The sequence below is a fragment of the Gymnoscopelus braueri genome, assembly GCF_963280865.1.
Source record: "Gymnoscopelus braueri genome assembly, chromosome: 12".
NCBI classification, from domain to species: domain Eukaryota; kingdom Metazoa; phylum Chordata; class Actinopteri; order Myctophiformes; family Myctophidae; genus Gymnoscopelus; species Gymnoscopelus braueri.
In genome coordinates this window covers 16412943-16438438 of record NC_137614.1, presented here as the reverse complement: position 1 = coordinate 16438438, position 25496 = coordinate 16412943, and the positions used below count along the sequence as shown (strand labels likewise).

Sequence of the window (25496 nt, the reverse complement as noted above, 5' to 3'; positions counted from 1 at the left end):
TTACTGTCAGCACAGCAGTAGTATGATTACATTTGTATTTGTCAAGGGGAAGGTTGCTTAACGTGTTCAATCCTAAATTGTCTGTTTGTGTGTGTGAGAAAAAAAAAGTATATATATATATATATAATATATATATAGTGTTCTCTTAATGAGTCTCTTGAAACATATCCAGCCCATGTAGGTCCACATAGGATTTTCAAATGGTGACAATTGAATTCTATGTTTCACCTCCCACTCTACAAGATGTGCAACTATTTTCAAAACAAATTGGGCTAAGTTGGGACTAATGTCCACCCTCACAATAAGCAGAGATTCAAAATATGTTGATACATTTGACAGGCTTTGTTAACAGGTTATACGCCTGTATCCAAATCTTCCCTTCAATATCAATTTAGGATCCAATAGAATTAATAGTTTAATGTTTTCCGACACCGTGATGTGAGCCAACTGGTTGAGAAACAGAGATCTATGCAACAATGAATGCAAACCACAGAGCTTGGCTTTCATGTCCAAACGGATTGCCAGTGTATGGCATTTCCTCAGAAGAGAATATTTGTAGCTTTTTCGTCTAAATCCATATTATGTTGTCCTGTCTCTACTTTGAAAAGGATTCAAATCTGAATTCTCAATTAGCCATAAACTTGTAAATTGTTGCTTTATCAACTATGGTTAAACTTAATTCCGTCTTTCACTATAACATTTCTTTGCTCCAGTTTCTATCTCTGTCCATTTAGACCATTGTCTTTTCTAAGCACTTAGGCCAAGTTCAGAGCTGAAATATTTCTGTTCACTACACTTAATACAGTATAGTGGACAGCTTGTTATTCAGGTTAAGATGTTAGAAACAAATTGCAAGTATACTAATTGCCAGAAGGGGGCGTATTACACAAAGCTGAAAGCATAAATTAATAGACTCAGAAGCAGCTAGAAATCCTAACCATTTCTGTAACAGCTGATGCAATTTAAAAAGAAATACAGGATGTAACAAATCAATAAAATTAATTTCTACAGCAGCACCGTAAAACTGTACATAAAACATTTTTTATTAGAAAAAGACTGTTTAAAGTAAAGAAATATGGATTCAAAATAAATTATTTTCCTAACACTGTGAACATAGATCAAACAGTACTACATACAGCAGTGTTGGATGCAAAATAGTGAAACAACAATACCTCACACAATTAGTACAAACACAAGATTCAAGAGGGAATATGAGAGCATGCATATGTCAAATAAATAATCTGAAAGTGGCACATTTGTATTGACCTGTGTAGATCAAAGAGTAAAGAGCCAATGGCAGTACCTGCCATGAGGTGAAGTCCTGAAATTATAACCGTTTGTCAATCTCTTGAGTTAAGACAGTGAATACAAACATAAATACAGGAGTTCAGTCTCATCCAAGACACAAAAAGATCTTAGCCAGGCAGAAAGAGAATATTTACATTTCAACATAATGAACATATCTATGGTCATTCAAGAGTTCTTTCAAGGAAAGAGCTTGCTTTCCAGGGAAATTATTTACATATAAAAAGGGACATTCAGTTGGCATGTGTGTACAGTATAGTTAAAGGTTATAGTAGCTGTCCAAAACTATTGGATTCATTCATTATTTAAAGACTATTCATTAGGTTATAAACTCAGTTGTTCTCAGCTGCAGGTTGTACTTTCACTTTACTCTCAAAATGTTTAGTTTTTGCTTTACAAGAAAGGACCTTGAAAACTTTGTTTTAACTTTGCTTTACAATAAATAAAGCTTGAGATCTATTTCTGCACACTGGATTCCTTATAACAATCTTGTTTCATATGCAAACATGCATAACGGCATTGTTTGTCACATACTCCAAAGAATAGTTGTATATTCAAAACAAAATACTCCCAACACAAACCGCGTCATCATTCAATAAATACTTTATAAACATATAAACAATCAGGAAAGCCCTCAGACAATGCAGTGCATGTATGTGTATGAAAAGTATGAATTATGTCTTGTTTATGTACATTATAGGCCTATACATGCCAAACTATATATATGACTCCTTCATCCATACATATGTGCACGTTGCTCACATGCACAGTGCACACACACAGTAGAAGTAGAGGCAGGATTTTCCTCAGATACATGAAATTAAACATCTGTGCTTTTCATATGCAAATATGAATAACAGAACATTTTGAAAATAGTAACATTTCCATAATAATTTTTTTTGCAAAAAAAAACAACCCTCAAATGTATTGTCCAGTAAGTGTATAACCTTTTTCAGTAATTTTATAATGAAAATAAAATAAAATAAAAATATATTGAATATTTGCATTTGAAAAGCAAAGAGGCTCAGTTTTATGTTCAGGTAGACATGTTAACGGATACACATATACATCTTATAATTACATGCAAATAAACATGATATCTTCATGTTTAAGACATGTCCAGTTTCAAGAGTATTACTTCTTATAAGTAAATATCTGTGATTTTCATAAGCGCAGATGCATAATAGCACTACCTGAACAACTCACATTTTCAGTATGTGTTTTTTGAGAGAAATTTTTAATTGTAAATAAAATTCAAAAATCTGCACTGACCTGTAGAGTATTAAAACAAGGAATTGACTTGAATATATGTAGTTCAGGTTGTCCTCTTTTATGACAATCCCATGGATGTGTTTATCCTGTAGTGACTAAAATATACATTCTTTTGACAGCTACTGCAAGTGCCCGCTATATCAAGCATTGCATTGTAACAGTGACATAGAAATTGTAACATAGAAACTACATTGCATTTGTAGTCACTTGTACTGTAGATGCCACTAAGTAATAATATGCTGCTCAAAGTTGTAGTTTTAAGCAGGAGGTAATGGTCTTCTGTGTAAAAGCAGCATTCTTTGAATTGTATGTTTATTGCACATTTCACAGCATGGTTTAAAGAAAAACATCAAACCATCACTGCTAAGAGCTGAGCTTTTAACTCATACACTGGAGTCAAGTAAAGGCGTAAATTATTTGGAGTTTGCAGCAACAAACCACTATACATAACAAAACGAGGCCAGATCACATTTAAAGGGATTTTTTTTGGAGCTATGAACAATCACAAATTTAACAGCCTAATTCTGCATCTCACGGCATTCCCTAGCCATTTTGCACGACTGCAGCCACAATAGACATGTGCAAAGAAACTTTGTCAGCCCACATTAGAATCTTTGGCTAACCAAACCCAAACAGCTATTGTCAGAGAGGAGATAAAACATTCTCCTGTGCTGCTGAAGCACCCATGTCAATTGACAAAACGCAAACCCAACTGAGAAGGACCTGAGGCTGACTCACACGGTGCCCATCAGGAAATGAAACAACAGCAGATCTACCAAAGGCTCATCTCCAGTTGCGGTACATGTAGACGGAGGCAAAGAACAAGTTGGCGGTCAGGCTTACTAATAAAAGCCCTGGCCATATGAGCCGCATCACAAAACCTAGAAATAAAATTGTGGACAAAACACAGTCAATGTCAAACAAAAACATATATATACAAACATACATTAGGTACAAGAACATTACATGCTTTTACAAGACTTTTGAAAACTTTCAGATTTAGATGTGCATTTTAGATGGCTTTCATTTTAGGTCAGTTTAAAAAAAAATAGGACTTTAATGACACCACTCTGACATGACATAAGTTTTCTGAAAAACGTATGTTGCTGTAATATCAGTGGTGCTCGAACTTTTTCATGTCAAGGAGCCCCAACATTATGTGTATTTGGCCGCGGACCCCCATCTCAAAATGTTTAGTTCCAGGGACCCCCAGAAGCCAAGATTTGAGTTAAAAATGTTCGCTTTAAAAGAATATATATATCCAAAGATTTGCACAAATTGTCACAATAAAAAAAAAAGAATAGCCAAAGTATAAAATAATGCTTTTTAGCTCAAATCTAAAATGACACAGATGCTTTCCCGGTTTTAATGGGTTAACTAAGAGACACATTTCCATCCCATGTTTAACTCAGACTGCTCAGCTCACCTTTGGATGGAGGTGCGCTCTCCGGGCTGTGGGTGGTGGTGTCGACCAGGCATGCTGAGGACTCTGAAGAACTGGCCCTCCTCTCCTCTTCATGAATGACGCTGCCCTCTCTCAGCAATGAACTTAAATCTAAAACACATATCGGGGGTCGGTCATTAAGGCAAATGTTCACACATTAGTTGCAATTACTAATGAGCTTCTTTAAGACATAATAGTGCCGATTGTTTGAATTTTTGTCTTCTTATTTTATTATTGACATGTTTTATTTTTATTGTTGTGAAGCACTTTGTGACTCTGATGTCTGTGAAAGGTGCTCTACAAATTAAGTTATTAAGTCTATTGTGCATGGGATACATGTTTACTGTATACAGTATGTACACCTAATTTCACTTTTAAAAAATTTCACCCCAGGGCACAAATATATTTCTTGACATATTCCTTGCAGCCTTGACTGATAACCACAACAAACTATTACATTTTGGCCCTTGAAAGACTTACCATTCTGGCTTTGGAAGGGTGATGTATCGGGGGAAAAGCGGCCACTGTAAATCGAAGGGGCAGGCTCCACAAAGAAGTGGGACGGGGAAACAGGTGGGGACATAGGTGGGGGCTCCACCTCGGGTGAGAAGAGTCGAAGTTTTCGGCCACTGATGTTGAGGCGGGCAGGGCTGATGAGTGGACGTCGATGAAGGGCAGAGCTGGAACTTGATGTCACCGAACCTGCCACTGAGGGTGTCGGAGAGGGTCCTGGAGATGACGGCCGACTCCCTGACTTCAGGGAGAAGTAGTCTGTGAAGAACAGTAAGGGATATATCATATACTATATCATATACTATCTTACACTATTATATTTGCTACTATTGTTATTGTTACCACTTTCTGTCTTTCCTCTGTCTCTCCCTCTCTCTCTCTTCTTTCCCCCCGACACGGTCGAGGCAGAAGGCCCCCACCCTAGCGCCTAGGGTCTGCCTGACGTTTCTTCCAGTTAAGGGGGAGTTTTTCGTTGCCACTGTCGCAAAATTGCTTGCTCAGGGTGGGACTGTCGGGTCTCTTCTCTACATGTCAAGTGTCTTGAGACAACTTGTTGTGATTTGACACTTTAATAAAATTGAATTGAAAATTTTAATTGGATATCAATCAAATGATCATTGTGAAATGGTGGTGACTTTTCAATTCTAGATTTAGAATGGCATCTTCATTATTTATTCAGACAGGACAGTGGAAGAGAGACAGTGGAGGAGGGTTGACATTTACGTTAGTCTGTGCCATAACCAGATCAGCCAGCAAGGGGCGCTAAGACCTTGAAAGACTTGGTGATTTCATACCTGAAGATGGGGAGTCTTTACATTGTGATGAAGGTCTGCTTCCACTAAAGAGGTACCCTGATTCTGAAAATAAGACACACAGCCAGACCGTTAATCAAACATCACAAAAAGTGTAATACCTTCTGTAATCAGATGATCAGACAAGGCCTGCATGCATCATGCATCAGAGACACACTCGCACTTCAGCCAGCTTCTTCATAGACGTGGTGCTCTCAGTTAAGGACAAAGAGATCAATAAAAACACTCAGGGTAACTTCACAGTAGATTAGAAGGACAAACAGAGAAAGACACTAGAGCACATATCTTTTAGAGTCAGACCAATTAATCAGCAAACAAGCCCACAAACTTTACTAATGTCCGATTGATACGTACATGGTTGAGCGCGGTGTTGAACTCTCAGTAGGACGACTCATCTGACCATATCACTTTCATCCACATCTCTATAGACCAGTGCCTATTGTTATACCACTTAACTCTGAAAATTTTGTTTTCTTTAATGAGGGGTTTATGCCCTGCAACTGAACTATAATATCACTTTCTATGTAGTTGTTGACAGATCGTTCTTGCTGACACAGTCTCATCACATCCCGCAATTGACATGCTCAGTCACTCGAGTAGCTCTTCTGTTTTTCCTTACGTATTGAACTAATGCATGAGCATTACAGTCAAAGTCACAATTTCCGACCACGTACACTACTAGTGCTCTCCATAGATTGAAATGCACATGTCACTTTAGTCACTAATAACTAGCCAGTTGAACAATCTTTGCGACTGCCGGCCCCAATAATCACTTGAATCTTTTTGTCTTGACATCTTGATCTAACATCAAGGTTCAACTGGGCTTGCTCTCCATTTGTACACATGCCACAGAGCATGATAGGATGTTACCTGCATAACTGTATCATGCAGTACATTTGTATGGAAGCATCTGCATTCCTTCTGTTTCTCCACTCCTTTATTCAGGCTTTTCCTTTAATTCGTCACCCATCTATATACTGGTATGTACAACATTTAAAAAGCGTCTAATATAAGCAATATCTGACACCCGTTTAGTATAACCCATGCTATATTATTGCATGGGTTATACTAATTGTTGCAAAATAAATCTAAATGGATCCAATGTAGCGACTATTCAGTCACAAGCCTACTTTTCATTGGTAATTTATAAAACCCACAGACAAGACGTAACCACTTTCAACCTGCTTTCAATCTGACAACTTAATGTTAAATGTATTTGCCACCTGAAGAAGACTGCAAACAAACCAGGGTTCTCAGAGCAGCTTCCAGCATGCAATCATCCACTGACTGACCAAAGCGCTCTCACCAGAATATGCATCACGACATTCCATGCACTGACAGTCGTCTTTAACCCATTGAGGCCTGAGGTTCCGATTCTGCAAAATGTCTTCTAAATCCTAACGGTTTTCTGAAAAACGTATGTTTCTATATCAGTGGTTCTCAAACTTTTTCATAATTGTCAAGGACCCCCAAAATTATACGCATTTGACCGCGGACCCCCCCACCTCAAAATATTTTGTTCCAGGGACCCCCAGAAGCAAAGATTTGAGTTAATGCTTGCTTTAAAAGAATATACATATATTCAAAGATTTGCACACATTTTCACGTTTTTTCAAAAATAGCAGATCTACAAGCTCATAGCGCGGCAGCTTGTAGATCTGCTATTTTTGAATAGCCAAAGTGTAAAATAATGCTTTTTTTAAGCTCAAATGAAAAAGTGACATAGATGCGTTCCAGGTCTTAACGGGTTAACCACAACCTTTATGGTTTTGTCGTCTATACTTTGCCAAAACAGAAAATGCAACCGTTTTTTACCTGTCCTAGCAAGGGAGGGCATTGTGCCGAGGCAGAGGGCTCTGTTAAGACGTCCGGGCAGGGAGGAAGGGGAGGCCTTCCGCTCCCTGGGACTCTGCTGGTGATGGTTGATGAGCTTGGAGAGGTTGGGGGGCGGGGTGGGAACGAAAGACGCCGCCTGGCTGGGGAAGGCGGTGGCGGAGAGCAGGGGAGGATTGCAACTGAAGGGAGGGCCCATAGAGCTGCCCGCAAGGTATCTGCAAAACAACAAAGCAACATAATTGTCTACAATCCGACATCACAGTCCTTCTGGGTCTGTACAAGGCTGTCATGTTTTATTTGTGATCCTATGTAAGAGTAAAGCAACAGATCATTAACTCCTTTTGCAGTTGGCGAGTGTATTCTTAAAAAAAAAGACAAGTCCTCCTGTGACCATGCATTCATAAAAAGCTCAACACTAATGGAGCAAAAGGTCAAAGCCAAAAGTTTACACTACAACCGTTTTTAGGGCATTTCTGGCTGGACTTAAGGAATGAAAAATTCCACAAAAAAACAAATTCTGCTACACACTAAATTTAACGTGATAAAAATGACATCAGAATCAGTGGCCAATTAACTGACCTATGCAAGGAGTTAAGACCCTAGCCAGTCAAATAACTGCACAATTATTGCTCGTCATGGGGCTCTAATCATCCATGCATTGGACAAACGTTGTGGTCAAACCACCTGTCCAGCACGTGCTGCATGAAGAAAGACACCAGACTAAAAAACTAAACACACTATCCCTTCATAGGCTATTACAGCTGCCGTACAATCATGGGACTGTTAACAGTGCCTACTGACAAAGGAGCCAACTGAGAAATGCTGCTCAGCAACTGCTCAAATGCTTCACATAGAGACAAAGTCATTCAATTCTTTTTTCAGTGGTACTACAAGGAGACTTTGTCATTCTGGAGACAACTGACAGGAGGTTTAACCAGAACATGGTCAAACTCTGGTTTCTACATAGAGTTGGTAATGGACATTGACATATCCTGTATGAATTAAGGATGTCCTTATAGGGAAGAATTGGACTCTACCAGTACAACTGGGAGGGGGGAAAACAACTTTTGATGAAGAACACCAAACGGAGAAGGCATGTCCTTTCACAGTTTTTTTATTACATTCAATATACAGCAATCACTCCTACAAAAGTCCCCAAAAAGATAGTTTAATAGTAGTTGAATTCATAAAAAGGGGTAGACAACAATGAATTTCAGCATTCATGTATGTTATTCCCAATCTCAGAGTCCTAAAAGTCACTCACGCACACACACACTAGGTTCTCCATTAATTTATATCACTTAGCTTGCCCCAAAACAGAATGTAATCATAACAATGTACAGCTCCACAAATAGAACACTTCATACAAATACTTAAAAATAAAAAATAAAAAAGTGACTGTCATGGACCAATAATATTTTCCAGGGACAACGGACACATCCCAGGTCAGAATTGCACTTCCACAAAATAACAGTAATTTGGATGTTAAACTACAAAAGAAAACAAGGTGTTAAAGCCCTGAAAAACCCTCCTCTTGCATGTAAAAGTTCAGACAAACAATCCATGAGTCCAGTTTCAGTTTGTAGACCAGCACATTGCTATGCTGTCACAGATTAGATTACACCAGTGTTTCCCAAACATAGGGTTGTGACACTTGTGGCCCAAAATCGGCCACAGACCCGTTTTTATGTAAATGTCCCGTTTTAAACTGGACTACCCCACTCGTTTCTTTGGGTCTTAGTTATAGAGGAAAGTACAAAAAACAGATCAGACTCGACATATGCTATAGGAATAACATAATTTAATTCTTAAATTTAGCAATATTACTCCTTTTAAGATGCAGCACCCAAAGAGAATGCATTTAATTTGGTCTTCAGCCCCGGACGGAATCAACCAAAGTGATCAAATTGCTTCAGAAAATACAAAAACACAAGTAGTTAAATCTAAATACATTCTGATTAGCTATTAGCTTTATATGGCACATCCCACACGCAAGAGTTATAAAGTACCTACTGTACATTTGGTATGTTAGGTTTTAATACAAAGAAACCTTGCACACAAGTTTGTGTTTCTGTAACTCATACATAACATTGATAAAATGTTTGCCAGGTACAGAAACCGCAAACTACATAATGACTTATGAGTAACAAACACAAATACAGAAGATAATCACATTTGTTAGCTACAAATATTCAGTATAATTGTGTATTAAAATCATATTCATACAATTAGCATAAATAGGTAGTCATATGGCTATCTTTCGCCACTCCCTTGTTAATTTGCCACAAATGTGTTTCACAGAATTCTATATGCTCCAGCTACATTTGGCACCTTTGGGTGCAGTCACACCGAACTTTGATTCTACCTATGCGGGCGGATTCTGCCAATGCTTTTCAATGGGAACGGAGCGTTTTGTTGCGGAAATCCTTAAATGGCAACGAACTTAATTAAAGTTCGGTGTGACCGCACCCTTAGACCCGATTTATGCTTCAGTGGAAAAGGTAATGCTTTTTTCAGTTACAAATACTCAATCAACATGATGGACAACATATTCTTGCCTATGCAAACATTAGGCTTTGAATGTACTAGATTTGTGCTCAAAACACTCTGGTGTTGTTCAAAAGATGAGTACTTGGTAAAAGGGGAGGTTGAGGTCATACAGTTTATCAGGAAGACATCAGAATACTCTAAATACCCCAAACAGGATGAGCCACATAATTGTTCTTTGTTAAAAATAACATACCAGAACAACAAACCTGCATTTTGGGCATAGAAAGAAAAGCTAAACCTGGTCGTCAAGAGCATACAAGACCTTACTTTGGCGAGGAGCATACATTTTATGCTTTAGCTCAACTAGATCACAAACACACAAAAGATACAAAGTATGGTAGTGCAGATAAACTATCTTTGTCCCCCTTGTCAACTATCTTTGTCAAACTATCTTTGTCAAAAACCAGTGATTTTGGTTTCAATCACTTGACGATTGTATCAATTAGTCACCCCACGGAGACTTGAATTCATGGATATTATTTTAGTTTTTGTCGCATTCCTAAGCCAATAATTTGATTATAGGTAGGCAGCGGTTCCGATCGGAGACACAAAGAAGACTCGTTGTGTCTCCTATCGGAACCGCTGCCGGTCATCAAATTATTGGCTTAGGAAGGCGACAAAAACAAACAAATATCCATGAATTCAAGTCTCCATGGGGTAACTAGTCATTTTGGGGGTGAACTATCCCTTTAAGCCTTATTTTACACTTTACAAAAACTCAGAATTTCCAAAATAGAGAAAATAACCGATCACAATGCGACGTATCGTGAGCTTGTAGATATGCTATTTTCACTACAATACATTATCATCATCACAATATCGATATCGAGGTATTTGGTCAAAAATATCATATTTGATTTTGTCATCTTGCCCAGCCCTAGTACAGCATTACACACAGCTTGAACAGCTGTTGATAGGATGGAACATCCAATCACACTTTAGTTTCATCTGTAGTCCAAAAAGGTTCATTTTAGTGTATAATTATGTATTAACGTGATGCAATTCATTTAACAAGCCATTAAAACTGTATATTTGACAGTTTCAGTGTGTTGTCACCATGACATTCCTGTAGAATGCCAAAATGTGGTAATAATAATGGTAAAAAAAATGTTTTATTGGCTTGATAAATGAAACATCACAATAAATATATTACAGCTCATCAGTAGACGGACAAAGCAATGTCAGAGACAATAATATTGTCATATCATGGTATACTATGCCCACGCAAAACATCAATTAGGAACGTATACAACTGCATCTTTAATGTTCAATATTGGCCAGCAGTTTTGTTGCCGAAACAATCAGGAACTGGCTATTACTGCAACAAAGATGCTGGTCTGAGAACATCTACAGGACAGCACAACATGCAAATTACACTTCACAGTAAAACTAACAGACAGCTACTACTTAAATACTGAATTTTACAATACTATGTCTACCTTCCTATTTCAGTATCGTCCATTATATGTTTTTTTTAAAAAGCGCCATTCAACAAACTGAATGACAAATACAAAGTGCACTGGTAGAAGGTTAATGCATGCATTGAGGGTGGGATATACATTCTACCAACCAGTGCTTATATAGTACAATGTTACTATCACTAGGGTCAATAATGGACGAAGTATCAAGGGACGGAGGAAGGGGGAGAAGAAATATCAAAAAGTCTAGTGCAGTACGTTTTAAATAATAAAAATAGCTAAATTCCACTTTCATTAGAAACTGTGTTAAAACAAAAACAAAAAAACACTTGCAACACTCGAAACGTGCTGCCATTGTACAGAGGCTTCCCTTTTCTTTCTTCATCTTTTGGACTATTGCCTGTTTGAGAATCCCATCTCCTATTTTAATAGAAAAATGTTCTAACACCATGTTTAATTTGACAATTTGCCTGGGACGGAAAGTACCTAATTAAAAATACTCTGTAGCTGGAAATGAGCAGCTTTTTCCATGTACTTTTTGAGTAGCCTACAGTTACGCCGTTATGGCAAAAGGCTATATTTAGAGCATGCAGTCAACCTCTTTCCCTTCATAAGGCTGTTTGAGAAAGCTTTCTAATAAAGAAAAGACGGTCAACAGTTTGTACTTTTACTTTAGTAGTATTCAACAAGTAATCTTTCTTTTACTTGAATAATATTTTATTGAAGTAACAGTACTAAAAGGAGTAGTTCACCCAAAGAAATTACTTAATTTCTATCAATTACACCAGTGGTTCTCAACCTTTTCAGGCATATTTGACCCTGACAAGCACTTGAATGTATTAGTTGAGGCATTACATTTTGTTTTGACTTATAGATAAATATTGTATCTCGCGTTGCGAGGCATTGTGAGCTTGTAGATCAGCTATTTTCACAATTTGTGCCCCTTTCTTATATTATTTGACAATTTGGCCAATGTTTGACAATTTTTTTAATAGTTTGTTGATTACGTTTAATGCAGTAATGGTCTTTTTCTTTTAGTTATTAGGTATTAAAAAGGCCTTAAAAGTCCTTAAATTGTCACTTTACAGTTATCTGGGGACCCCCCAAAAACCATGTGGGGACCCGCCGGGGGTCCCGACCCACAGGTTGAGAACCACTGAATTACACAACCCATGAAGCCTTCAATTCATGGAGAATTCTTTGTCGCATTCCTGAGCCAATAATTCGATGACCGGGTGGCTGTTTAGTAGGAGACTCAAGACTCACTTGAGTCTCCTACCGATCATCAAATTATTGGCTCAGGAATGCGACAAAAACTAAAACAATTTCCATGAATTCAAGGCTTCATGGGGTGTGTAATTGATAGAAAAAAGAAGAAAAAATTGGGTGAACTACTCCTTTAATACTTCTACTTGAGTAGGATATTCTAGTACTGAAGTTATGCTGATGTGCCATTTAAAAAACAAAGACTCACATCTGCTAAGGGTAATTCAGACCGCTACGATTTCCGCCGCAACATTATAATTAATTACATTTACGCCCTGTTGTGCGAATGTGTCACGTGCCGGAAATGTCGCGTGCCGGACTAGATTAGTTCAATAGAGAGAAAAATCATCATACCATGACCATGATTACAACACATAACCTTTCAGTGAACTCTCATGTCCATGGTCAATTCCAGTACCCTCCAGATACAGTAGATGGTACATAAAATTACAAAGAATAAAAACGGCTCACAATTCTGCAAGGAAACTCCATGAGTTTTAAGTTTTGCATTGAAAAGTCTAAAGGTAAATAGTGTGATGATATATAAATATTTTTTTAAAGTCATACCTCCTTTTATAAATTTTGTGCAAGGTTCAAAAGATTAAAAATAACTGATGAATTATTTAAAATAAAATTACCATGTTAACATGACTCATGTTTCATGTTAAATGTTTGGTATAAAACAAGGCCTCAAACACCTATGCAGACACTGTTCTCCTTAAAAACATCAAAGCAGGTCAAGTATATGCCAGTAAGACAACTTGTGGCATAAATGTTTCGAAGGATTAGATAAAACTTTTAAACAAAATGCGAAATACCCTGTATTTAGCTTACTTGTATTTAGCTTACTTGAGAGCTTTCACACTTTGCGTACATTGGCGGCCCCAAGTGGCAACGAGATGTAACAGTTTTGATCACGCAACTGGTAAGACCAGACCATTGAAGTTCATGTACAGTATTTTAATCCTGTGCGATGGGCGATCTTATATGTTTTTAATCTGTTATGACTTAGATTGATAAAATAATGCTTTAAACGTTTTTGTATATTAATGGTATAAATGGTCATCTTTTGGTTTTATATGAATACCTTAGAGGCGTACGTGACAATAGCATAAAGACCTACAGCAGGGGTGGGGTATAAGCAAAGGTATAGAAGGTATGAATTTGCCCTACAGTATGGATTTTGACTATACTGTGATGACAGGTAGAGCTTGTTTTTATTTCACTTTTTTTTCCAGCTGTATTTGAAGTCCGTTTTTATTTTCACTTTGTGCAGTTAGACTTTAAAAATATCATAAAGTGTTTTTCATTTATTAGAGAGATATTAGAGAGATAACCTTGAGAAAAGGTTATTTGTTTCTAGTACTGCAGTTTTGCACAATAAATGTTCTTAAACTACGTCCTAGTAATTAATTTAAGAGTACCATAATAGCTGCTATGCAGTTGCCACACCAGTGCTTCAACCCTTCAGAAGCTTTTATATTGAAATTTTAAGAAAAAGGAATCTACCGTGATATACAGTATATCTCTGCTGTCCAGCCTGAAATCGCTAACTCCAAAACGCTCATTGTTCAGGAAACGAGAAAACAAAATATAAGTTTTTCAGGAAATGAAGAAAACCTTATATTTTTAAAACAAATCAATACTGCCTCATCAAAGTTGGTATAGTGACTTTATATATTGTCAGATACTTGCATGTGTCATTATATTATCAACACTTTACCCAAATCGCGGGTAAATCAACACTTTACCCAGCGCTAGTGGAGATAGTAGTTTCAGACGAGCAGAAATCAAGCTGAAATGGAGTTAAGTGTCCAAACAATAGCTCCACTAGCTGCTGAGGGAGAGGTTTCAGCGCGACAGAAATGCTATGAACGCCTTTCTTCTTGTCACATTGCTCTCCTCATTAAACACTTAATAGATTTTAGAAATATAATTACTTGTTTTCATAACATTAGCGTCAGTGCTAAGTTTGATAAACAGGTACACTGCATAGTTTTAACAGACTACGGGGAGTGTGTTTACGTGATCCTCCTCCTGGCTCACTGCGCAGCGCGCTCTGCTCATGCTGTTAAAACGCAGCACTGGAGAGGAGAGGGGGGAGTTGTTTGTTTTTGACGGACAGTTTGAGGATCCAATGGAGTTGGGAGTTTTCGTCAGAGGCTCTTTTGAATACTTTTCATTGGTTAAAATGTTTTGATTTTTTACACAGACGTAAAGGGTGTTCAATAGCGTTGATTTATGAAAAAAAAAAAAAAAGCTGAAAATGGAGTTAGCTGGTTCGTCCCGGACACCGACGATATACTGTATATCAACGTCAGTGCTTCAAATTATATTGTGATATCATTTTATTTTCATACCGCCCTGCCATACTATCTGTTATTGTGTAACTTAGACACAATATAATCATGGATAATAATGATGGGTTCCAAAGATGGTAACTTAATATTTGGAAATGCGAAGCCCAATCCTTTAAAATGTGTTTAGATGCTGTACAACTACATGGGAAATATGATTATTTAAGAGGCAGATCTTTAGTTAGGCTTAGCATGACAAATGAATGTCATGCTAAGCCTCTCCCCCTCCCACGTTAGTCAAACGTTAGAAATGCTACACAATCTTCCTACATTGTTAACAGTAGTGTTCAATGGTTTCATAGTATGTTCCAACTAACAAACTCTGAAGGCCAGTCTTTCCCCCCATGTAACAGCTTAATTATATTAGTTGGTTAATAAAGTAGTAGCAATGAGAGTGAGGCTGAAACATGAAATGAAAAGACAGCGTCATTCAAAAAAGAAATATGACATTGTCATATTATAGTTCCCATTGTGTAGCCATGATGCTCCTAAGATGCACAGGGTGGTCTTAAAACACATTTAAATGTTACTGTTCAGATTCTGACCTTCGACCTCTGGCTCTTCTCTGTCCCACGGATTTGCGTGTTGCCACAGCAGCGGCAAAGCCAACCAGGCAACAGAGGGCGGTGGTGCTCAGCTTGGCAGTGTCCAGCCAATCCGAGATGCCCGTCAGGTAGATCTCAGCCAAGTACACGCACATGACCAGGAACCACAGCACAGAGGCCATAGCATCAATTCTCCTCAATCTGGAAAGACATATTTTTTTTTACAATTTGCTCCAGACTGATTTACTCTGTATTTGTGGAATGTAGACAATAGAAATGACCACTAAATAAGCTTCAAGTCCTCCGTCCTCACATTATGGTTAATATGTCATTTTATTTTAGCCAAAGAAATAAACAATTTATAAAAAATTTAATTCCAAATTAATGCAGTTAAACTAACACCTTACGAATACGATCAAGCATCAATGCACTTTCACACCCATATAATATACCATTTCATTTAGTTGAATAATTCTGTTAAAATACAATCGGCCTGGATCGCTGGTGTAGCCGTCCGGTCACCTAGGCTCCAAAGTAGCCTGACCGGATCCCGACAACCTTTGCTGCATAGACCAACACGGGAACTACAAATTGCACGCCCACTTTTGAGACAGCGCCGCTACTCGAGGTCCGTGAGAACTATGAACTGCAGCTGCCAATGCATTCCCTATGAGAGGATATGAGTACGCCTACTTTTAAAATATTCATACATTAACTGGAGAGGATATTGATTTAAATAAAAATATGTTTCCAAATGTATGGAGTGTCTTTGTCAACATATCTTCTTGTTTTCTTAATAGTTGATGTGTTTCACATTTAATTTGCCACTTTAACGAGTTACCCATAATGTTAACACAGCAGAGGGTAGACAGCAGAATCAGAATCAGTTTTATTGTCACATCACAGGTTTACAAGGTAAGAAAAGTGGGTGAAATTCGTTTTTGTACATCGTTCCCATCGCAACGTTAGTTTCCATAGAAAGAAAGAGGGGGGGGGGGGGGGAGAAGAAGAGGGGGTGGGGGGCAGCAGACAGACAAGTTGTCGCATTTCAGTGACATCACTGTCTTTACGAGCGCCGACCAGTGGCGTAACCACTGTAGAGGCAGGACAGGCGGTCGCCTGCCCAACTAAGATCTCGCCTCCCCTAGAAACCCCAAACAACCCGAAAATGTGTCCTCAAAGTCACGCATCCAACAAGCTTTGAACCGAGCAGATTGGACCTTCTGTTCCAGAGATAATGACCAAAACATATTGAAAACGGCCACTTTCGCAGGTTTTCTGGGTATTGAAAACCTCAAGGGATGCGTCCATGACGTATATACCATGCGACCACTTAAACGTAAGATTTCAGAAGCTAGAACTTTTGACACACTGATGGGAGTAAATTATAGTATATTGTGGCAAGTATATCGAGATGACAGATATGGGACATTAAAAAGGATAAATTAAACAAATGGGACAGTTTATCAGAACACAAAGAAAATCGCTACAGCCTCAGTAGTTAACCAGTGAAATTACGGTATTTTACAATGCCTCTCATAGAGATTGCATTGGCAGCTGCAGTTCATCGTTCTAACGGACCTCGAGTAGCGGCACTGTCTCAAAAGTGGGCGTGAATTTGTAGGCCTTCCGATTCCGGCCGTGTGTCTCTATGTCACTCCCCATCTCCTGTCAAACTACTATCCTATCAATAAAAGGCCCAAAATCCCCAAAATAAATCCCCCCCCAAAAAAGAATTACAATTCTATCAGCATATTATTCTGAGCTTCAACTACTATCCTATCAATAAAAGGCCCAAAATCCCCAAAATAAATCCCCCCCAAAAAAAGAATTACAATTCTATCAGCATATTATTCTGAGCTTCAAAACATGTCTGCTGTTCAATAAGAGACAAAGTGTTGCCTTCCTTACCTGACAGGTCCAGCCAAGAAGATACCAGTGATGCAAGTCAACAGGCCAACAGAGGCCACAGCGATCTGGTTGTTTCTTCCATACTGCCAAGCCAACTTGGCTTTTTCTACAGCTGCATCAGGGAGCAAGTCCAGTAGCCCCTGCCAGTGCTGCCACACGTGTGCATATCTGGTGCCATCACTGTTGTTGTTGTTGGAGGTGGAATCGTTGAAGGGGCTGGGTTTGGGAGGGACGACCCCTCCGCTGAGTGTTGGGGGGGCAATGGGGGACACGGTCTGGTCTGTTGTCCCGAAGACAGCTGTTGCCACCAGGAAGGAGCAGGCGAGGAAGGCCAGGACACGCAGCAGTATCACACCCATGGGAGTAGTGATGGAAGAGCTCTGTGGGAAGAGAGAATGTTTAAAATGACAATAATTCTCTATCGTTAGGCGTTTGTAAGCACACACTGACAAATTCCGGGATCAACTTCTACTCCATGAAAGCCTGAGGGCTTTTTAAATCACAGATTTTAGAGAAAGACATTCACACATGCAACAAGTTTGTGTTTGGGGGAAGCAATTTCTAACCATAAGTTGGGACATTTAATTTGTATTGACCTTTGTGAAACCCTTGTCAGATTCTCGGCTGCGTCGGAGTTGATGGTTTAAGAGCACCGTGCGGAGCTGCCGGTTCTGGTATTTGATGTAGTACTCTATTGCTGTCTGGCACGGGCGGCACAACTTGTAGGTCTGCTCCAGATGGTGTTTATATGCCTCAATCTCCTCGTCGTAGTTCTCCTAGGAGAGAGAAAAAACACATATGACAAACTTATACGGTATATAACAGAAGGCCTTGATCCCCCATACCTTTACCTCCTTGGTTATTTTATGACGTTTCCATTATTGGTGTTATTTTGTCGTAAATGTGGTATAAGTTATATTTGTAAAAGTACGTGTTAACTAACTTCTCTCCAGCTCTTTAGTAAACAGAAAATACATTTTTAGCTTGGGATACTAATTTTATCCAATCAGGAGAAAGAACTCATATTAACTAGAAAACATTATAAATAAGCAGACAAAATGGGAACTGAATACTATACAATTGAAGTTGCTTGTGGGGTTCGCTCTCCTTTTTGGATCAAATTGGTACCCTGACCGTTTACTCAAGAGCTGGAGAGATGGGGAGACCCTGTTACAGAACAAACACTTTATACCCCCCCCCCCCCCCCCCCCAAGTACCCTCAGGGGTACTTGGGGGGGGGGGGGTTCCAGGGGGTCCCCAGGACCCCAGCTAAATGATGGATAGGAACCAAATGGACCCTTATGGGTCTGTAACTCTGAGATTGTACAAATGGAACCAAATGGAACCAAATGGACCCGTTAGGGTTAGAGTTAAATTAACATAGATTAACATAGACAATATGAATTGGGGTCCCAGAGATAGAAATGCCATTAAATGGGGATCCGTAGCCTAATGCAAGTCAAACTGGGGATCCTTGAAATTACAATGGTTGAGAATCACTGCTAGAGCCGTAAAGATCTTCTCTTATGGGGGCTTATCTTTTCAAATGGAGGTCTGCGGGCTAATAAGTGTCAATTTGGGGGTTCTTGACATGAAAAAGTTTGATAACCACTGCTTTATAGCAATGATCACTATCATACTATCATTCAATACATACATCATCCCTTGGGATGAATGAAGCCAACTGCTTGATCTTGACGGACTGGTTGTTATTGCACTTCCTGCAGAGGAGCATCTGGCAGTTGACCCACTGGAGTGTCTTGGGAGTCTCCGGTGGCTGAAGGCTAGCCGAAACTCCATGGTTTAGATTTTCCATATACTGAGCTGGGATGGGTTTATTGTAGTCGCCATTCTGATGATGCAACAAGACAAGACAAAAACATAAATACAATTAGGGCTGTAACTATCAATTATCTTTTTAGCGATTCATCTATCAATTATCTTTTTAGTCAATTAATTGAATGTTTTTTCAACAAATCAAGGTGATTTTCAGAATCAGCTGAATTAATTAGTCTGATTAACTACAGCCCTATTTTATCCTTTGTTGTACAATGGCGTCACACAAAAATACACAATCTATAAGCTCACACAACACATCGCATCGAAACACATTGTGAGTAATCACATGAGAAACCATATTGACAAATGGTAACTACTAATATTTTGTTCAGCTTACCTCCTGGAAACCATTGTATTGATCACAAACAGGGCAGTCCCAACAGTTCCTATTCCCATAGGGCACCACTGTATTCTGATTGCAGAACCAACAGTTGACATTGGCATGGACAGGCTTCTTTCTATAAGACAATAAGATAAGGAGAGGCTTTGAATTGTCATTCTTGATCTACTTATAAAACTACTTTGCAACATACATTTTCCTTCGAGGTCATAGAAAAGTTCACGGCCAAGTGAGGTTTCTTTTTAATAATTTGGAGCAAGGATAAGAACTGTATTAATTCCTTTTTAAAATCAAAACGATGGAGCTTGCGTAGCCTTGGATCAAGACTATCGTAGGTGTATTTTATATTTTTTCACATTTGCATATCTATGATAAGATACGAAAGTAAAAGTCAGACTCGATCAAATACATCTATCAAGGTTCAAGGTTCACTTTACTTGTCATTTTACATGCTTGCACATGAAAACGAAAATCGTACTCAGGACCAGCAGTGTACAATAAAATAACCATCATAGATAGTCTTGATCCAAGGCTAGAGCTTGCACAAAAACTGATTTCACCCACTGTTTTGCACCTGTAAACCTGTGACAATAAAGATGATTCTGATTATTAGTTCATAATCACAAATTCCTGCCTCCATTGCTTTCTACCATGTAACAACTGCTGTAGAAATGACAACACATGACATCCTGGTCGTCTGTAATGTTAAAATAAATGTGCTTTAAGTCTATTGGCTGTGTAACGTGTCCCAGTATGATATTGTACTACTAGTCAAACACCAGTAGGTGTCCTACCCGACACACCAGGGGTCTACATTTCTCAGTGGAAGAGTAGGGAGGGACTAGGGAGACCAGACCACCTCCTCCAAACAACCGCTGCATGCACTAGTTATATTGTATTAATACAGATTGGTTAAATATCGTTGTATTGGTTCAATTCAGTTCAGGGCTGCATCTTAACACTTTACCGTGTTAACAAGCTAGGCTACTATTAGCTATTAAACTGTTGACAAGTGATCCCTCTTGAGAAGTGGAGGATTTGCTATTAGATATGTTAGTACGGATCATTAACATATTTTTTGTATTTGTTATTCCATGTCAGTATTGCGTTTAAAACTGGGTCGCTAACTTATCAGCAAAATCCTCAATGGGCTAAAATACACCAGCAGGCCAAAGGAAGTGTTGCCATATTTTGTGAGAGAAATAAGCAACAAGGTCTAGGAAAACAAGACCTGAAGAAGCAACTTAGGCCACATGAGAACATTTAAACCTATAATGCATCGGCTATTTTCAAAAACTCTTGCAATAAAATGTGGATTTTTGTTTTTTTTGTTTGTTATTTTAACACAAATGCTCCCCTGTGGCATAAAACATTTTCATGAAAATATTTGAGAACCACAACATGGCAACAATGGCCACACTAGGCAAGGAGGGTAGTACCATTACTATACCTCGTCGCTATTTTGTAGATCAGCGCTCCTCCAGCGGCGACTGCTGTGGCTCCACATCCACCATATAATATGTGCGGGTATTCCGTGAAGAACTGGTTCAAAACTTCCATCTCCATCCAGGAATACATTTAAGCAGCAGGTTCAGTAGTAAATAGTAGTAAACATTTGATCTTAGTTGTTCTGTTTCTTTCACCCGCGAGCCGAAGAAACTAGGCGCACACGCGGGCAGGCAGAACTCCTCCTCCGCAGTGTTGCCAGAATCTGCGTGAGAAATAAGTAACTAGGTCTAGGAAAACAAGCCCAGAGTAGCAGTGGCGGCCATTTTGTGGTTCCACCGATCCAAAGCCCATTCATTTTTCCCATGAGATTTCCAAAACTATTTATATATTTATTTTAAGCCTAGACTCAAGCCATCTAGGCCCCTGGTGAATCATGACTATAAAACATTTGATTATGTGATAATTTATTTTTTTGAAAACTGCAAAACAAAGGGTATTTATTAAATATGGTATATAAATAGCAGATCTACAAGCTCTTTGCGCTTTTTTAAATAAACATTTTAAAAACACTTCCGTCTCTGGCACAAAACAATTTCAGATGGGGCTCTGCGCTACGGACAAATACATATTAATTTGGGGGTCCTTAATTATTGTTTAAACAATAATTAAAACATTTGGAAACAAGCCCAAATATTAAGCAACTATACTTTAAAAAACAAGCCCAAAAAGCCGCAACCCGCAACAACTACCAATATTTACAAGCAACTTTACAGAAAAACAAGCCCAAAATCGCTTATAATAAGCGGACATGGCAACACTGCTCCTCCTCCTCGCCTGCATACAGGAAACGGATTTACGTCGCAAGACGTGGATACGTTCCAATATGGTCGATTTCATCCTTCCTTCTCCCCTTTACATTATTCATTCTTCTTGAAACAAAGTTTGTTTAACAAACCAATCGATCATCAGGAAAAGAAATCTAGAATCTATTAGAAATACATACCATACGTCTGACTCTCATGTCACACAAAACTAATATTTGTGGATGTACAAGAAGACAACTGAACGAATGACAGGCGAGTATGGTGATGGAACGGAGCCTGGAAAAGGTGATCCAGTTTTTTCCTTTTTGTGTTCTAGTGTAATATTTCTCATTTGATTGAGATTTTTATGTTTTATTTTTTTAACCTGGAGAGCGCTCAAGACTCAAATATTCTTTAACATATCCAGCAATTATATACTGGTGATGATGACCATAGCCTAATGATAGACCTAATCGATCTATATGGTTAAATTACTCTATAATTGTTGATTCTTAGTTGAATCAACAATTATAGATTAATTTAATCATTTCATAGATTGAATCAACTAGTAAACGTGTCAAAGGGGATACTTTCTGCTTTTTAACGAGGACAATAAATCTATGCCCTTTGCCCATGGTATCAGAATTTCGCAAAAGGGCCTATCTTCATTTTTATGCGTCAATGGTGTTGGTGTAGTAAACATAATTCAAACTCCATTGCTTAGTTGCGACTTGCGAGGGTGTCTATTGACAAAAATAACGGATATACAAGCTAACAACAAGTCCCATCCCATGAGCCTCACCTGTGTTTGGGGTGTGTGACACCGTCGTACTGCAGATTGTAAATCAGGCTGTAGTACACTTGCCCGCAAAGGAAAGAAGAAATTCCATGCATGACATCCAGTGGTGTAAAGTAACTAAGTACATTTACTCAAGTACTGTACTTAAGTACAATTTTGAGGTATTTTTTACTTTATTGGAGTATTTCCAGTTTTTAAAACTTTTACTTCTACTCCACTATACATCTCAGTGCGGGGCAAATACTTTTACTCCACCACAATTATTTGAAAACTTAAGTTACTTTGTAAAACATACATTAACCACTTCAGACCTATACTTAGGCTATTTTCTAAATATTTTTTAGAGATCTGAAAACTTGTGAAATGGGACATTGTGCAAAATTAGTACTTTTACTTTTTACTTAAGTATATTTTGATGCCAAATATACGTTTGTACTTTTATTCAAGACATTTTTGAATTCCGGAGTATTTCTACATTTCAGTATTGATACTTTTGTGAGTACTTTTTCCACCACTGATGACATCCAGGTTAATTGTTGTTAACAACTCAACTACAGGCAAAAATGCGTTTTGCTGTAAATGACAGATTTTACATTTATACCACTATCCTAGGAGAAAATAGGCCAACATAAAATGTACATACAGTAGACATAAAATAAACAAATGTACGTTAGACTATTCAAACTTAATATATAAATGGGCCAAATAAGCTCATTTGTATTTTTTAAGTAAAAAAACATCTTTCTATCCAATCTATTACCATTAAAGCATGCATTTGACCATAAATTAAAGAGCAAAATGGCATTTGAAATGGAACAAGCATGAAAAGACAGTGTTGCAAAAATATTTTTTTATTGTAACAAACATGATGTTATACATCAAGTAACCGTTCAATATCAAACTGTACCTCGAGTTAGAAACTAAAATAATAGCCTTCACAGAGGTTTGGTGGTGTAGCTACTAGGCTACAGAACATATTTAAATTGTTTAGAACAAACAACAGAAATAAATTAACACAAGTGTATCTCTGTACAACAAACTCTGTAACAAAAATATGTCAGCCTGTAAAAAACAAAAATGTATGGAATACCTAAAGATATATAGGCAATTAAGCAATAACGGACAGAGGGGCAAACTGCCATACACATGACCATAAACAGAAAATAAAACGTAATTGGTGCCATTTCTGGACTTAATTTCTTTGCATGTTAAACAGCACAACTGTGTAGCCTAATAAATAACCTACCAGTCTAGGCCTAATCTAAATCAAACAATATCAGGCAAATTTGAAAATAAAACTTAATGGGTGCCACTTTGCAACTTAAACCCCAAACAGTATAAGCCTAATTGGCACACTTGAACACTTGGCACATTTACATTTTTTTACCTCACTAAATGACGAATTAATTGAAATGTTGAACAGATGTTAAAGCTTGTCAGTCAGTGGGTCATGTGTTCAAACCGAGTGCGCAAAGGACATGTCCGGCTGTCTGGCGTAGAACTGATGGGAGTAGCTCGCGACGGAGAGGGTGCCTCCGGTGGGGCTCATCGGCTGGGTCATGCTGCCACCGTAGGGATAGCCGTTGTGTGACGATGGGACCAAAGCGACGGACGGGTGGTGGTACTGGTAGCCGTAGGTGGGGTGGTGGAAGTGGGGGCTCGGGTAATACGAGCCCACTGGGCTCAGGTTGGTAAATCCACTCGGAGAGACGGGACTGGGGTAGCCGCTGCTCTGCGCCGGTGACGGGAGGCTGTAGCCGGTGGACTGCGGGGAGCTCCACGGGGACCCACTGCCGTACGGCGCCGCGTGCTGCAGGTACACATGCTTCTCCGGCAGGTGGTAAAGGGGCTCTGGGTGATGATAGTCGACTGCTGGGCTCCCGGAAGATAAGTAAGGCATCACGCTCGGGGGTCGATACGGTCTCTTCACCCTCCTCCGTCGCCGGTAGTTCCCCTTCTCGAACATGTCCTCGAACGCGTAGTCCAGCATCCAGTAGTTGCCTTTCCTGGCGTCCGTCCCCGTTCCACTACTTTCTCTGGGCACCTTGATGAAGCACTCGTTGAGGCTGAGGTTGTGTCGGATGCTGTTCTGCCAGCCCTTCTTGTTCTTCTCGTAGTAGGGGAACGTCGAGACGATGTACTCGTATATCCCGCTCAGGGTCTGTCTCTTGTCGTGGCTGTCCTTGATCGCCATGGCGATGAGAGCCACGTAGGAATACGGGGGCTTCAGCAGGTTGTGGTCATCCTCTCTGGCCGGGTCACTGGGGTCAGTCTTCTCTGGACCCTCGCATGAGCGCCTCGACTCGGCTGTGCTGCTGGCGCTGAGGTCCAAAAGTTGTACTTGTTGGTCGCCGGGGGATTTGTCGTTAATGGCATCCATCTCTCATGTGTTCAGGACTGGTTCTGGCAAACAGGCGTGCTGCTAAACAAGGCAACGTTTTAAAGTGTGCCCAACGTACAGGTGCACACATGTTTGTAAACCCTCCCACCGAGAGGACAGTAGCCGATCACCGGCTCCTTTTGATCTTGCCGCGTTTCCCACGCTGTTTAAAAAGACCGTCTGGGGTTAGAAATGTCAATTTAAGTTGAAACAGAGGTCACAGACGAGTAATTTGTAAATATGACGGCGTTGCACTTGAAGTGCAATTAGTTCATCAAAAGAACCATGACCTATGTTTTCACATTGACTGCGTTTAATGTCCAGGATGGTGAATGAATATTGACAAACAGATGGGCAGTTGCACGGTTTAGTTTACGTTTTAAAGGTCAGGGTGACATTTCCAGTGTCTTTGCCACTGAAAAAAGTGAATAAATATGCTTTGAAGCCAACACTGATGTATGAGGGCACTGCAGGTAATGACATGTCATGTTTAAAACAAGTAAAATCATTTTCACCTGTGTCCCCTTTCAAAGTGCCATAACTCCATATATATATATATATATATATATATATATATATATATATATAGAGAGAGAGAGAGAGAGAGAGAGAGAGAGAGAGAGAGAGAGAGAGAGAGAGAGAGAGAGAGAGAGAGAG

The 25496-nt window shown here is 39.0% G+C and overlaps 2 protein-coding genes across 2 annotated transcripts; both read right to left on the bottom strand.

Annotated features, from left to right (window-relative positions):
- Window positions 1–1022: 1022 nt before the first annotated feature.
- On the bottom strand, window positions 1023–21092 carry tmem201 (transmembrane protein 201). The gene is made up of 11 exons (XM_080445779.1): window positions 20859–21092; window positions 19406–19526; window positions 18887–19081; window positions 17826–18005; window positions 17230–17609; window positions 15319–15519; window positions 7162–7397; window positions 5329–5391; window positions 4502–4792; window positions 4004–4132; window positions 1023–3458 (listed from the first exon to the last, which is right to left on the bottom strand). The coding sequence occupies exons 1-11, from the start codon at window positions 20984–20986 to the stop codon at window positions 3361–3363; spliced, it is 2022 nt and encodes a 673-aa protein (XP_080301905.1). The 5' UTR covers window positions 20987–21092; the 3' UTR covers window positions 1023–3360.
- A 2210-nt stretch (window positions 21093–23302) lies between these two features.
- foxl2l (forkhead box L2-like) lies at window positions 23303–24858 on the bottom strand. The gene has a single exon (XM_080444873.1). The coding sequence runs from the start codon at window positions 24837–24839 to the stop codon at window positions 23916–23918; it is 924 nt and encodes a 307-aa protein (XP_080300999.1). The 5' UTR covers window positions 24840–24858; the 3' UTR covers window positions 23303–23915.
- Between the last annotated feature and the right edge of the window lie 638 nt (window positions 24859–25496).